Source organism: Parus major, chromosome 14 (genome assembly GCF_001522545.3).
Source record: "Parus major isolate Abel chromosome 14, Parus_major1.1, whole genome shotgun sequence".
NCBI lineage: Eukaryota > Metazoa > Chordata > Aves > Passeriformes > Paridae > Parus > Parus major.
In genome coordinates, this window is record NC_031783.1 from 1,737,093 (window position 1) to 1,750,466 (window position 13,374).

General features: G+C 51.8%; 1 protein-coding gene across 6 annotated transcripts in view; it reads right to left on the bottom strand.

The window, feature by feature from the left end:
• RAB11FIP3 (RAB11 family interacting protein 3) overlaps window positions 1-13,374 on the bottom strand; it is a 71,775-nt gene that overhangs the window by 23,082 nt on the left and 35,319 nt on the right. For 4 of the 6 annotated variants that reach the window (XM_015642529.3, XM_015642530.3, XM_015642531.2 and 1 more), the window contains one exon: window positions 2,405-2,592. In XM_015642529.3, the coding sequence (XP_015498015.1) occupies window positions 2,405-2,592 (188 nt within the window). Of the gene's footprint in view, window positions 1-2,404; window positions 2,593-7,181; window positions 7,456-7,907; window positions 8,042-13,374 lie in introns of those variants that run through there. The other 2 variants (XM_015642535.3, XM_015642533.3) reach the window with 2 other exon arrangements.

Consider the following 13,374-nt stretch of genomic DNA (forward strand, 5'->3'; position numbering starts at 1 on the left):
ATCTCTATTTATCCACAAATAAATCCAGCCCAGCTTGTGGGCATCTGCACATCCTCCTCGTGCCCTTGAGAAGCACCAACATTCCACAGTGGGATCCACCAGAACCCATCCATCCCTGTGGTGAGTCAGACCCTCACCAAAAGCAGCGGAAATCTCTCCAGGAATAGAAGCCAGGGGGTGGAATTGTTAATTGAGAAGCAAAACCCAAGCCCAGAACTCAAAATCTGGGGCTGTGGTTTGATAAGCACTGTTCAGAAGCAGATCTGATCAGGCACCTGGAAAACCTCAGCCTGGATGCTTCGGGCAGTAAATTTTATTTCCTATTCCCATCCTGAGGCTCAGGCAGTTTCAGGATCCAAAGTCCAAGTAATCATTAGTACACACAGCCTAAACAATCTTTAAGCTCAAACCATTTCAGGTATGTGGAGCTCTGAGAGCTCCTGAAGTGATGCTGAGGCTCTGATTCAGCCCAGCAGCTGCACTGGGGGGACTGTAACTCCCTGGCTGTCCCTGGGCACCAGAGGTGTCCTCCTGTGTGAGGTCTGATGGTACCAAAACCAGCCCTCAGCACTCCCAGAGGTTCCCATTTCAAACCTTTCAAATCTATAAATCAAATGAAGGTTTTGGCTCCCTGGAATTTGCACACATGTAACAATGTGGGAATAGGGCCCACTGTGCTTTGACAGAGCACCCAAAGGACATCTGACCTTCCCAAGCCCACACCTAGGGGAGCAGGGAATCCCACAATGGTTTGGGTTGGAATCCCAGGCTGCTCCAAGCCCCATCCAACCTGGCCTTGGACACTTCCAGGGATCCAGGGGCAGCCACAGCTTCTCTGGGCACCCTGTGCCAGGGCCTGCCCACCCTGCCAGGGAACAATTCCTTCCTTCCCAATATCCCATCCATCCCTGCCCTCTGGCAGTGGGAGCCATTCCCTGTGTCCTGTCCCTCCATCCCTTGTCCCCAGTCCCTCTGCAGCTCTCCTGGAGCCCCTTTAGGCCCTGGAAGGGGCTCTGAGGTGTCCCTGGAGCTTCTCCTCTCCAGGTGAGCACCCCCAGCTCTCCCAGCCTGGCTCCAGAGGGGCTCCAGCCCTTGGGACATTTCCATGGGCTCCTCTGGACTCTTTCCCTCCTGTCCTGCTGATCCCACACTTGGCACACATCAGGACTGAGCAGATCTGGCAAACCCCATTTCCCAAGGTTCTGTACCTACAGGCAGGCGAATCCGAAGCAGGCTGCTTTCCCCAGCGGCCGGGAGCGCAGGCAGGCTGCCATGACCCCTGCAGGGACCCTGTGCTGGTGACAGGAGCTCACAGCTGATTATCTCCCAATTTAACTGTCACCACCACCAGAGCTGAGCTGTGTAATCCCATTTCTGCTCTTATCCACAGCACCCTTTCAGCCCCGGGGCCCAGAGCTGCGAGCTGCCTCTCTCACATCCCCAGATGGGATTTTGGCATGGGAGGGAATCCTGGTGCTCCCAAAAAGAGCTGTAAGCACTCCCTGGAGTACCAACCCAGGGCTTTGTGTTTTGGGATGGACCTCATCCTGTGTGTTACAGATTATTCCAGAGGTTTTGGTGCACACTGATGCTCTTGGGGCACTAACCTGGCACTGGCACAGATTTTCCAGGGAAGCTGCAGCTGCCCCAGTCCTGGACATGTCCAGGATGGGGCTTGGAGCAATGTGGTCTAATGGAAGGTGTCTCTGCCCGTGGCAGAGGGAGGAATGAGATGAGCTTTAAGGTCCTCTTCAACCCAAACCATTCTGTGATTCTGATCCTAAAGGAGTTTTTCCCTGCCCTCCTGCCTTGCCAGCATCCCAGTTTCACCCCAAACCCCACTTTTCCTCCAAAAATGGGGTGGGCCCAGGAGCAGTTTTGCCAGCAGCGGTTCAGACCCAGGGAAGGAGATCTTGGCTCACATTTCTGTGCTCCAGGCAGAGGTTTCAAACCAGTTATTACAGGAGGTGGTTGCACATCAAAGGGCACACGCATGTTTTTAGGGAAAACAAAAATAGAACGAGTTCCCCTCCTGACTGGAAAATTATATGTTGTGTTTCTGGCTTAAGTGATAGATTAAAAACTGCAAGTCTTTCAGGTGTTTGGATCACCTGAGAAGTAATTTTAGAGGTTAAAGATGCTAATGAGGGTACAGAAGATCTCCCAAGGCAAGCAACGATTAACTCAAAGAGATTGCCAGGCCAGGCTCCAAACCAGCCTACACAAACCAGCCTAATTATTCTCGTTATTCCTCCAGAAGAGCTATTTTGGTCTCGCACGTCGTTACAAACACAAAGACCAAACCGAGTTCCAGCAAGACCAACTCGATGTGAAACCCTCAGGCCGTGTCTCCCCCGAACCAGCCCGTGTGAGGGGGGTTTCTCTCCTGGCTGCTCCCACTCACCCATGCTCTGGCTCCTCGATGGGATCCGTGAATTCTGAGTGCACGGTGGAGTCGATGGCGCTGTCGGTCTCCACCTCGTCGTGCATCTCGTGCTGGACCAGGGTGCTGGTGTCCTCATCCGTGAAGGTCTCGCACTCGCTGTAGGTGCTCTCTGAGCCCATGTAGGCACTGTCAGTCACCTCATTTGCCTGGTTGAAAACAAAACCATAAGAAGAGAAAGAATGAGATCCTACAGCTGCGTGGATTCGTGGCACAGTGGGACAGAACATGGATGAGGCAGGGAATTTTGGCTGAGTTGCATTTCTGAGTGCAGGAATCCGGCCTTCTGGAATCATACCAGCCCCAGGTGCTGCTCTGTGGGCACCACGGGGTGCACCTCAGCCTCTGCAGGGCTCAGGAAGCAGATCACAAAAATAGGGACTAAATAAGAGTTGGAGAGAGGTTTTGTTGTGAGCCAGGATGGATTTGGCCAGGGCAGGAGGGATTACCCACTGCTGACTCAGCAGTTCCCATCATTGCTGCTTTCTCCAACCCCATTCCAAGAGGACAAGAATCTGAATTCCCTGCAAAAAACACCATTCAAAACTCCCAGTTAGCCCTTGGAGCACCTTTTTTTGTTTGCCCAGTCTGGTAAAACCTTCCATCCCTCAACAGCAAATAAACTGTTTCTAAATCTTCATTACAGCTTCTGATTTGCAGGGACTCAAATCTCTGCACTTCAGCTGGAGCAGCATCTCAAATCCATCACTGAGCAGGCTCTGGGAAAGCAGCAGGGTTTGGGTTTTAACAGGGTTTTAACAGACTGTGATATAAGCAAGGAGAAGTGTGTTTTCCTCCCATTTCTGCATGCCAGGCAGGTGTCCAGCTTCAGTCCTGCCTGTTTGCTCCTACACCAGGCAGGGACAATCCCTTCTGATCCTGATGTCTGGAGAACCATGGGAGCAGCAGTAGAAACCCCCAAAAGCCAAGCTCTTGTTACTCCTCACAGTGCCAGCCTCTTTCCTAAGATTTGGGGATTTCCCCAGCGTGCCTTGGAGCAAGTCAAGGAATTTTGGGATCTGCCAGTGCTGGTGCTGAGCTCCAGCTGATCCCCTGTCACCAGAGGGGTTGGGCAGAGGGGTGAGAGCCCTCCTGCCAGGTGAGGAGCTCATGGAAAGCCATCTGCTCCTCCTGAAGTTCACCTGGTGGGATCCCACGTGCTCAGCTGCCCCTCCAGCAAAACAGCAGCAGTTTGAATGCAAGGAACGACTGAAGGAAATCCTTTTCCTCTGCCAGGGTGCACAGAACAGCTTCCAGGTTTTTTTACAAGGATTTTGGAGAAAATTATGTTTCTCAGAGCACTGTGTTCATAAAATCATGGAGTGGTTTGGGTTGGAAAGGACTTTAAAGCCCATCTCATTCCACTCCCTGCCTATTCCACTGTCACAGGTTGCTCCAAGCCCCATCCAGCCTGGCCTTGTACACTTCCAGGAGCAAAAATGGATAAAAAATCTCAAAGGGATGGAGGAGAGAGAGCTGCTAACAGCAATTCCCGCTCCACATGGACACTGGGAGCAGCCAAGTGACTCAGCCCAGCCCTGCTTTGCTCTCCCAGCCCCTGTGCCCACCACACTCCACAGGATGGAGACAGCCAGGAGTTCCTCTTGGAAACCTGGCTCAGCTTCCACCCAGCTTGTGGACACCAGCACCTCCAGGACACCACCCTGAAGCTAAACACGAAATAAAGCTGCACAGAGCTGGAGTCTGAAGTTCCAGAAAACTCCACCAGGGCAGAGCCTGTGCCAGTGTTGCAGAGAGAAAAAAAAAAAAGCCTCTAAAGCTCCCACCCACTTAAAAAAGCATAAATCCACCAAAACCACTTACACACCTAAAGCTGGGACTTGTTTAAGTGCTTTACTGGATTTATGCTGCACTTTCTAGAAACACCATTAATGCTCCAGCAGGAGGGACAAGGGGAAGCAGAGCCTTGACCTGCCTTGGCTTGGTCACAGACAGAGAGAGCCCAAGAGGTGACAGCAGCCACCCCCAGCTGCACAGTCCCCTCCCTTCTGCCTGTTTGAAAAGGATTTCATGCCAAACTGGAAAGAATTTTGCTTGCACACTACAAAATAAAGGCTGCTTTATAAATAGCAACTCTCCCCTCTACCACTTCTCATTGGAAAAAACTTAAATTTAAGCATATGTTGAAGTATTATAATGAGCAAATTGAAGTATTATAATAAGTACAGAGTAAAGACAAGTATTGAAAGAAGCCAAAAAACCTCCAAACACTCCAATTCACCAGTTATTTGATAAAAATCCCTGCTGTGGTTACTGCTGACCCTCTCAACATGAAGCAAACCAGGAGCAGAACAGTGCCCTTGGTCAAATGCTGGAACAAGAGGACCTTTAAGGTCCCTTCCAACCCAAACCATTCCATGATTCTATGATTTCTCTATCAAATCATTCCAAAACACCTTACTGATGGGAAATACATGCATGGACAGGCTGGATTTGGGAGCAGCCTTTTTGGAGTAGGAGAACCCACCAGCACAGCACAACAACCATTGTCCTTCAGCCACACCAAAGATGTGCATTGATTTATTGTCTAAAATGGGCATTTTTCCTTTGTGATACCAGCTTAGATGGGGTTTCAAAAGCAGGAGAACCCTGTTAAAATTAAACCTGTGTGGACAATGAGTTAAAAAGCAGCTGAAACTGAAAACAAAGTCCTTCTCCTGAGCACAAGCGTGGAGAACTTTGCTGCACATTTCACCACAGAATCAGTAACTAAACCTCAAGAAGAGATGCCAAGAGAAGACAGGCAAACCAAGGGGGTTCAGGTATTGCCAAATGCCTGACAGAGCCAAATTTCTGTCCCTGGGCAAGTGTGTGGGTACAGAAAGTTCTTATTTATGGCCTCATGAGCAGCTGGTTTGTGCACTGACCCTTCAAACCCCCCTTCAGCCACCTTTGCCTTCCTCTGAGCAGAAAGTAAATGTTTTTTCCAGCTTAAAAAAAAGCCAAATACACTTAAAAACATCCATGGGCTCAGGACAGCCAGGGTGGGCTACAACCACCCCAGGGGACTCGCCAGGAACATCCATGCCACATCCAGAGCGGGGTTGGTATCACCAATATCAGAGCATTTTAAGTTTTTATTGAATAAAACACACCCTGAGGTGCTTCAGGCAAACCTCAGACATTAAAACTGGGACTCAGGCACACGCAGAGTTCTGAGCTGGAACAGGATCAGGGTTTGATGGAGGCTCCCAGTCCCAAATCCAGCTGTTCCAGCAGGTATTTCCCCAGAGCCACACCTGGTGACAGACATGGACCACCTGGAGGCATCTCTGCCTGCTCAGGGAAACTGCAGGTGAGCACTCCTGCTTCTAAAAGGAAATAAATGGTGCAATCAGCACTGGCATGATGCAACGTGCCCTGATGAGACAGGTGAGGTGGTGAGGTGCCTTTAGGAGCCTTCTCCAGCAGCAGCTCATCAATCCCAGGCATCTGATGACATGTGGGAGTAAAGATTACTTAATCAGATGTTGTAAAGTGCTATAAAACCAACATGGATTTTTAAAAAGCTGCTGCAGTGCGAGGAGAGGGATTCTTGGGAATCACCTGCAATGTCCAGGCAGGGACAGAAGCTTCAGCACAAGCTCTGCCAAGGCGTTGCCTTGGAAAGGAGGGCAAAGTCTGGCTCCCAGGGAGGTTCCTTCCAGGCAGGGCTGTCCCTGGAGCTGTCCTGGCATCTCAGAGCTCTGCTGTCCTTGGACACAAACACTCGGAAGGTTGGGAGGGGAGGTGAGTGACAAGAAAAAGGAAAAACAACTCTGTTTTCCCAGCAGTGTGAGTCTGTTTCTGAAGAATCCAGCCCTGACTGCGCACAGGATGGAGAGGAGATGGATCAGCTACAAAAATCTGCCTCCAAGGACACCCTGAGGTCCAGACAGCGGTGACAGCACCGGGTTGGGAGCCAGGGAGAAGGGACATGGTTGTGTTTATAGTGCCACAATTATCCAGCTGACCCCAAAGCCCTGGCACACCCCAGGGCAGCTCAGCCTCCAGAAAGCCACTGTGGGGATTGCCACCTCTGAGTCCCAATATTGCCCTCTTCCCACATATCCAGGCAATGCCAGCTTTTCAGGGAAGCCAGGGAGCCTGTGCTCAGCCCTGGGTGAAGGCAAATTTCACAGCTCAGCCCCTGGAGTTTGGGTTGTTACACTCCATCACCCCCCTAAAGGCTGCTGCACCTGTTGGGGCAAATTGAAAACACCTACTCAGCCCAAAAAACAACCCCCAAACCAACTCACAAAACTCCACACCTGGCACACCAGCCTCAGCATCCCAAAAACCAGCAGGCACCGTCTGTGCTGGTCCAATTCCCCCAGGGAGAGGCAGGCAGAGAGGAATGTGAAGTTACACCACAGCCCATGGAATCACAGAATGGTTTGGGTTAGAAGGGACATTAAAGTTCTACCCAGTGCCACCAGGACACCTTCCACTGTCCCAGGCTGCTCCAAGCCCCATCCAGCCTGGCCTTGGACACTTCCAGGGATCCAGGGACAGCCACAGCTTCTCTGGGCACCCTGTGCCAGGGCCTGCCCACCCTGCCAGGGAACAATCCCTTCCCAATATCCCATCTAAATCTCTCCTCTTGTAATCTAAACCATTTCCATGTAAAAAACCAGGTGAATCTGCCCATGTAAAAAGTCAGCTGGATTCCCAACCCGGCCCTTCCCGGCACCGCTGAAAACCCAACCCCTCCTCATTTTCTGTCGCAAAAACCCACCTGTGGAGACATCGCCTCCTCTCCAGAGCCAGAGCCGGCTCCAGGAGCTGCTTCTGCGAGGCAGGAGGGAAGCAAAGTCCAGGGGAGGCTTAAGGGGAGAGCTGCAGAGTCCCAACAGAGCGCCTTTTGTTCCCGAGCTGCCGATAAGGAGCAGGAGCTCCAGCGCTTCCCCAGCGTGTGACCGCGGCCTCCTCCAGCTCCCCTCAATTCCAAAATAAAAGCATGGCTCGGGAGCCTCGCTCCAGGTGCTCACACTTCCCAGGAATCCATCCCCCAAATAAAAAGGTTCAATCCAAAAGCGACCTGTCCAGCTTTATCTCGACCTTCCTGGTGTTTCTGGTGAATAATTAAACATTAAATGACAAATTCCTTCCTTATAGCCACAACAGAGGGATGAATAAAGCTTGGATTGCTCACCAGGGGCAGGTCAGAAGCACTTTTGGTGACTCAGAGGTTGATCTCTGGCAGGCAGTGACAATATTGACCCCAAAGAAGGTTTACAAACACACCAATGCCACCCTGCAAACAGGAGCCCAGGGAGCTGATCCATGGGCTCTGCCCTTCCCCACGGCAGCCCTCGGCATACGGAGGCCTCGGCACAGCTCACACCCACAAGTTTTGAGGGTTTTGTCTGATTTTCTATTTCTTCATCACAAAAACCTCGCCTATTTCAAGCTCCCTCAGCCTTGCCTACCCAGCACAAACACGCGGATTTCCTTCCATTACCTTCCCAAAGCACGTTTTTCCCCTTTTCTCTGCGTGATCCTCGCTGTCCTCTGGGCCACCTCGTTCCTGAGGTGCAGAGCTCTGAGCAGCACCCCCTGCTCTGTCCTGTACCTTGATAAGTAGTTGACCTCCTGAGCCGAGTCCAGCCCAGATTCCTGCTCGGAGCACGGCAGGAAGGAGTTATGCTTTAACCCCAGCTCTGCCTGCATCTGCTCCTCCACAGAGCAGGTCACAGCCCTTTAGCTCCTCTGCTTGTGCCTCAGGACCTCAGAGAACATCTGGAACTCCCATGAGAGTGTAAAATCAGACACTAAAACTAATTAGGAAACCCCAATTCCAACCATTTTTACTTCTCACACTCCTACTGAGACACCCCTGCTCCCACTGCTGCCCCCCCCCACTCCCGGTCCTTCCTGGCGTCCCACAGCCCGGTTCCCACGTTCCCAGCCTCACACAATCTACTTGTGGTTCAAGATAAGGCTCCAAGGACTTCGTTTTCCAAACTCCTTCCAGCCTATTTCCTACAGGGCAAACACTTCAACTTGGATCTTTTCTGACCAGCAGAGAAATTTCTCACCCTGCATTGGGTCCTGCCTCCAGGGACCGCTGTCTGATTTACACTCCCATCCTTCCCTCTACACAGTTGGAAGTCTGCACAATAAATCAATTTCCTTGCTTTAAGATATTAAATTATCACCATAGACTGATCTGGGAGAGCTTGAGCCCCTCTGCTCTGGAGCCAGGCTGGGAGAGCTGGGGGTGCTCACCTGGAGAGGAGAAGGTTCCAGGGACACCTCAGAGCCCCTTCCAGGGCCCAAAGGGGCTCCAGGAGAGCTGCAGAGGGACTGGGGACAAGGGATGGAGGGACAGGACACAGGGAATGGGCTCCCAGTGCCAGAGGGCAGGGATGGATGGGATATTGGGAAGGAATTGTTCCCTGGCAGGGTGGGCAGGCCCTGGCACAGGGTGCCCAGAGAAGCTGTGGCTGCCCCTGGATCCCTGGAAGTGTCCAAGGCCAGGCTGGATGGGGCTTGGAGCAGCCTGGGATAGTGGAAGGTATCCCTGCCCATGGCAGGGGTTGGAACAAAATGAGCTTTAAGGTTCCTTCCAACTCAAACTATTGTGGGATTCTGTGAATACACAGAATGCCATACAGGATAATGTATATCCCACACAGGATAATGTGAGACTGTTCACTTGCTGTCCAGAGGGCTCATGGCCCTTCTTCTCTCAGTGCAGGGGAGCAGGAAGGCTTCGGTGACAATGGGGACACTGTCCATGTGCTTCCCCAAGGACAGGTGAACAGCCACTGAACTGCATCTGTCACATTCCACAGCCTGCACTTCCAGACACCTGCAAGATATCAAGTCCACCAATTCCAGCAGCCAGCCCCTGCAGAGGGCCTTGTGACCATTTCATTCACGGTGCTTTTGGGTCAGCCCTGTGACCAGAGGCCCACTGAGGCCATTCCAGAAGGTGGGAAGAGCAATGGTACAGAAAACCTGAGCTCTCACATCCCCATTCCAACCACCAGACCTTCACACCTGGGTTAGGACAGCCAGGGAACAGCTGAACCTGGCTCTGTCTGGGTGCTTTGAGCCCCTTGGACTGCTCAGAGGAGGTTACAAAGCTCAAGCCCATCTTTTCAGCCTGGCTGGCCTCTGCCAGACATGCACACTGTGGTAACAGTGGTGTGGAGAGGCAGAGGAGGGAAAAAAACTCACCTAAAATGCCACAGACTGCAAAGCAGGGCCCTCCCAAACGCTCTGTGCTCACCAGCTCTGCCTTTGGGAAGGAAAGTGTCTTCCCAGGAATTCTGTATTAGGAAAGGACCTCAGAAGGTCCACAGGGCTACTCAGAGGGGACACAAGGAACCTGCAGCAGCTTCCTACAACACCCCAGGTGGGCTCCCTGTAAAACACAGGGCACGAGGAATGACAGCAGAGCCGAGCTCCGGTCCCCACGTGCTCCCACAACAGCTTCTGTGACACAACCCACAGCTGGGGTCCTGCAAGTCCCCTTTGCAGAAGCTCTGAGCAGCTGGAGAAACCCAGCAATGTGGATTTCAATGGCCTGGCTCTGATTTTTGCCTTCAAAGAAGCCTTAAATTCAATTGCTCAGCAAGGAAAGAAATCCTGGTTTTAAGAGAGTTAAAGTTTCACAGAGCTGATGTGTCGGCCCTAAAGCTGCTGCTCACTGTTGTACAGAATGTCACGGAATATTCTGAGCTGGAGTTCTCCCAGCTGCACCTGTAGGCAGCCTGGCTGGGAGAGTCAGGAGTAGCTCATATTCCCAAAATTCACAAAACTTGGGACCTTCCCAACTCCCATTTTCCTCCCCAGATCCACTCTTCCCCCGCTGTACAATCCCCTACTAGACAAACAGCCAGAGGGGATGTGCCTGGGCAGGTGAAGGCTTCCAGGGAAAGCCAAATTCCCCTCTTGTGGCTGTGCTGAATTTGTTTTCCTGGCTGCTCCTGAGAGGAGCCACGGCAGCTGCCCAGCAGATGGCAACAGCCCTGCACAAGGTGCTGCATCCACAGGATTTACGGCTGCTCCGTCCTGCAGAGCACAACCAGCGCCTTCCTCTGACCTTGCTGGCCCAAAACACCAGTTCCCAGAGCTAAAAATCCCTGTTTGGGGTATTTATGGTGCTCCCAGGCAGCCTTTACAGAGCACTGGCTCCACCTCTCCTCAGCCCACCTGAAGTTATACATCTCCATGCCCATCCCAGCCTAATCCCAGCATTTTCATGCCTCGTTTTCCATTTTCAAGGGTCATCCTTCCCACTCTGCATTGTCCAAGGGGGCTCACCTGCCCCAGGAGCAGAGCAGAGGGGCAGAACCCTCACCCTAGGGCAAGGCACAGCAGCAGGTATCCAGGTGGTCCTGGGCTGAGCTTGGAGGTCTTTTCCAGCTTTAATGATTCCATGATCCCAAGGAAGCTAACTCCAAACTCCCCTCCATGTCCCCCAGAGCATTCCAAACGAGTCCTGTGCCTCAGCACTGAGTCATGAGCTCCACAGGAGCTCACAAGGGAAGCAAGGAGAACTCCCACCTTCCAGGCAGTCAGCAGCCAAGCTGTGCCAGCCCAGCCTGAGGGAAAACAGGGCTCAGGTGTCCAGATGGAAAAGCTCCAAGCTCCCTTCAACGTGACTTTGACAAGGCAGGAAGGCTGTCATTAGTTTTTGTGGTTTCTCCCCCAGCAACCACTGTGTTTCCACCTTGGGCAGAAGGAACACACTGGGAGGGGATCCCAGCCAGGTGATGCTCTCCCTGCTCCCAGCTGGGTGCACAGGGATGAGGTTCCTCTGGAATGTGTGACAGAAGAGCTGGAAGGATTGGGATGAGCCCCCTGCAAGCCCAGGTGGAGGCACGAGAAGCCACATGGCTGCAGGAGCTGCTGTCTCAGTGGAGCCATGGGAGCAGAAATCCTCTTTGGAAGCATCTGAACAGACAGCCCTGTCTGCTGGACACTCCTGGAATGGTGCAACAGGAACCAGGAGATCCATGGCACATCCAGAGCCACACCAGTGGCTGAACTGGGGCAGTATCCAACATCACAAATTCCTGAGTTCCCACTTTGTCCCCTTCAGAAGTCTTTTCCTGGAGGAAGCAGGTGTTGGTGGTTCTCTCTGGAGAGCAAATACTGGGTGCAAGTCCCCAGCTGTGGGCTCTCAGGGTTTTCCATGGATGCTGAACTCTCCTGATGACAGTCACCAGAAGAGGACATGAGTCATCAAGCAGAGCAACCTTATTAAGGAGGAGAAGACATTTTCCTGGAGACTGCTTAAAGCATTTGTTTACACTTGTTTGAACAAACATTGAGGAGAAGAGCTCCGTGTCAGACCCCAGCACCTGGAGGAGCTGAGCACTCCAGCCACTGGGATTTTGGGCTGTTTAAGAGGGACCAGTGCTCCACTCCAATAACCACTACTGTCCCCAGCACTTCTGCAAATGCAGCAAGTCCTTCAGCTCTGGTGTGACAGGGGAGGAGAAATCCCAGCTGTGCCACTTCACCCCACGGCCCTGCCACAGCCAGAGGGGCTCACCCAGTGCCTGAGGTGTCCCAGCTGTGTTTTGGGGTGTGTTTAGCTGTGTGATATCCCAGAGCCCCAACTGCTGCTTGCTCCTCAGTACTCTGAGGAAAGGTGATGTATTCACTTTGAAAGGTGATTTCCCTCCACTCATCTCTTCTGGAGAATTGAAGCAAGATGGAATACAGACACTGGGAATGGCTGTTTATTCTCTGCTGTGCTGATATCCTGCTGCACCTAAGCAAGAAGGGTCTGCTGGAGCCCTCTCCAGCTCTTTTCCTGTGAGGAACATGCCTTTGCTGCTCCCAGCAGGATGCTTTGAACCACGGCTTCTCCCTCCCTGGGCCAGCTCCAGCTTTCCAAATGTGGGATAGAAAGCACGTTGGGAGCTCGTGGCTCAGCCAGAAGAGAACAAAAACCCCCTCACCCCAAGACTCCAGTTTATTTTTACACTCCCAAGGCTGAGTGGTATTTCTCGAGCATGTTCTCATTTGCTGAACCTCTACGAAATCCTGGCAGGCTGGAAATTATTTCAAATCATGTATCCAAGACAACAAGGCTAATTCTTCCCCGGCATGTTAAACGTAGAGCTGTCCTTTAGAGGACTGCACTGAATTCAGTAAAAAAATCCACTTAGATCTTTTGGAAAAGGAGATTTCAGGACTCATCACCTTTTTTCCTTTGGGTCACCTTGTCTTTTCAAGGAAAGGCTGGCCCAGCAGCAGAAGTATTTCATCCCACTGGGACACACACCTGCCTTGTTGGTATTGCTGCCCAGAATAGCTCCCAGTGCTGACAGAGCTCATCTATGTTAAATTAGCCCTTGGAAAACATCCCCGCTCGGAATCTCAGGCAAGATGGTCCCTTGACACAGGCCTGAGGAGCAAAAAGTGAAAGCCTTTGCCTGTCACAGCCTCTACACTGCTCAGTCCAGCGTTAAACTGCACATTTGCAACCCTGCACCACATAAAAAACATGGAAATCCATCTCCCTGCCTGCCCTCATGTCCTACTTCTCCCCAGCTGTTCCTGAGGCTTGTAACTACCTTTCAAAAAGGAAAAATAAGCCAATATTCAACCTTGTCTGGAGAAGCTCTGCCTGCCCTATCCCTGGAAGTGTCCAAGGCCAGGTTGGATGGGGCTTGGAGTGATGTGGGGCAGTGGAAGGTGTCACTGCCTGTGGCAGGGAGTGGCACGGGATGAGCCTTAAGGTCCCTTCAACCCAAATCATTCCATGATTTTAGGACCAGCTGCCCAGGCTATCATTAACCTTTTATCAATAAATCACAAGGCCAAAATGATGAACTACAGATGATAGCAAGCAAATATACACACAAATATAAATAAATATATTTGCATGCAAATACAAAGCAGGTTGGGAGTCTCATTGCCAGCAACAAGTAGTGTGATAAAAATCACACAGAATAACAAAT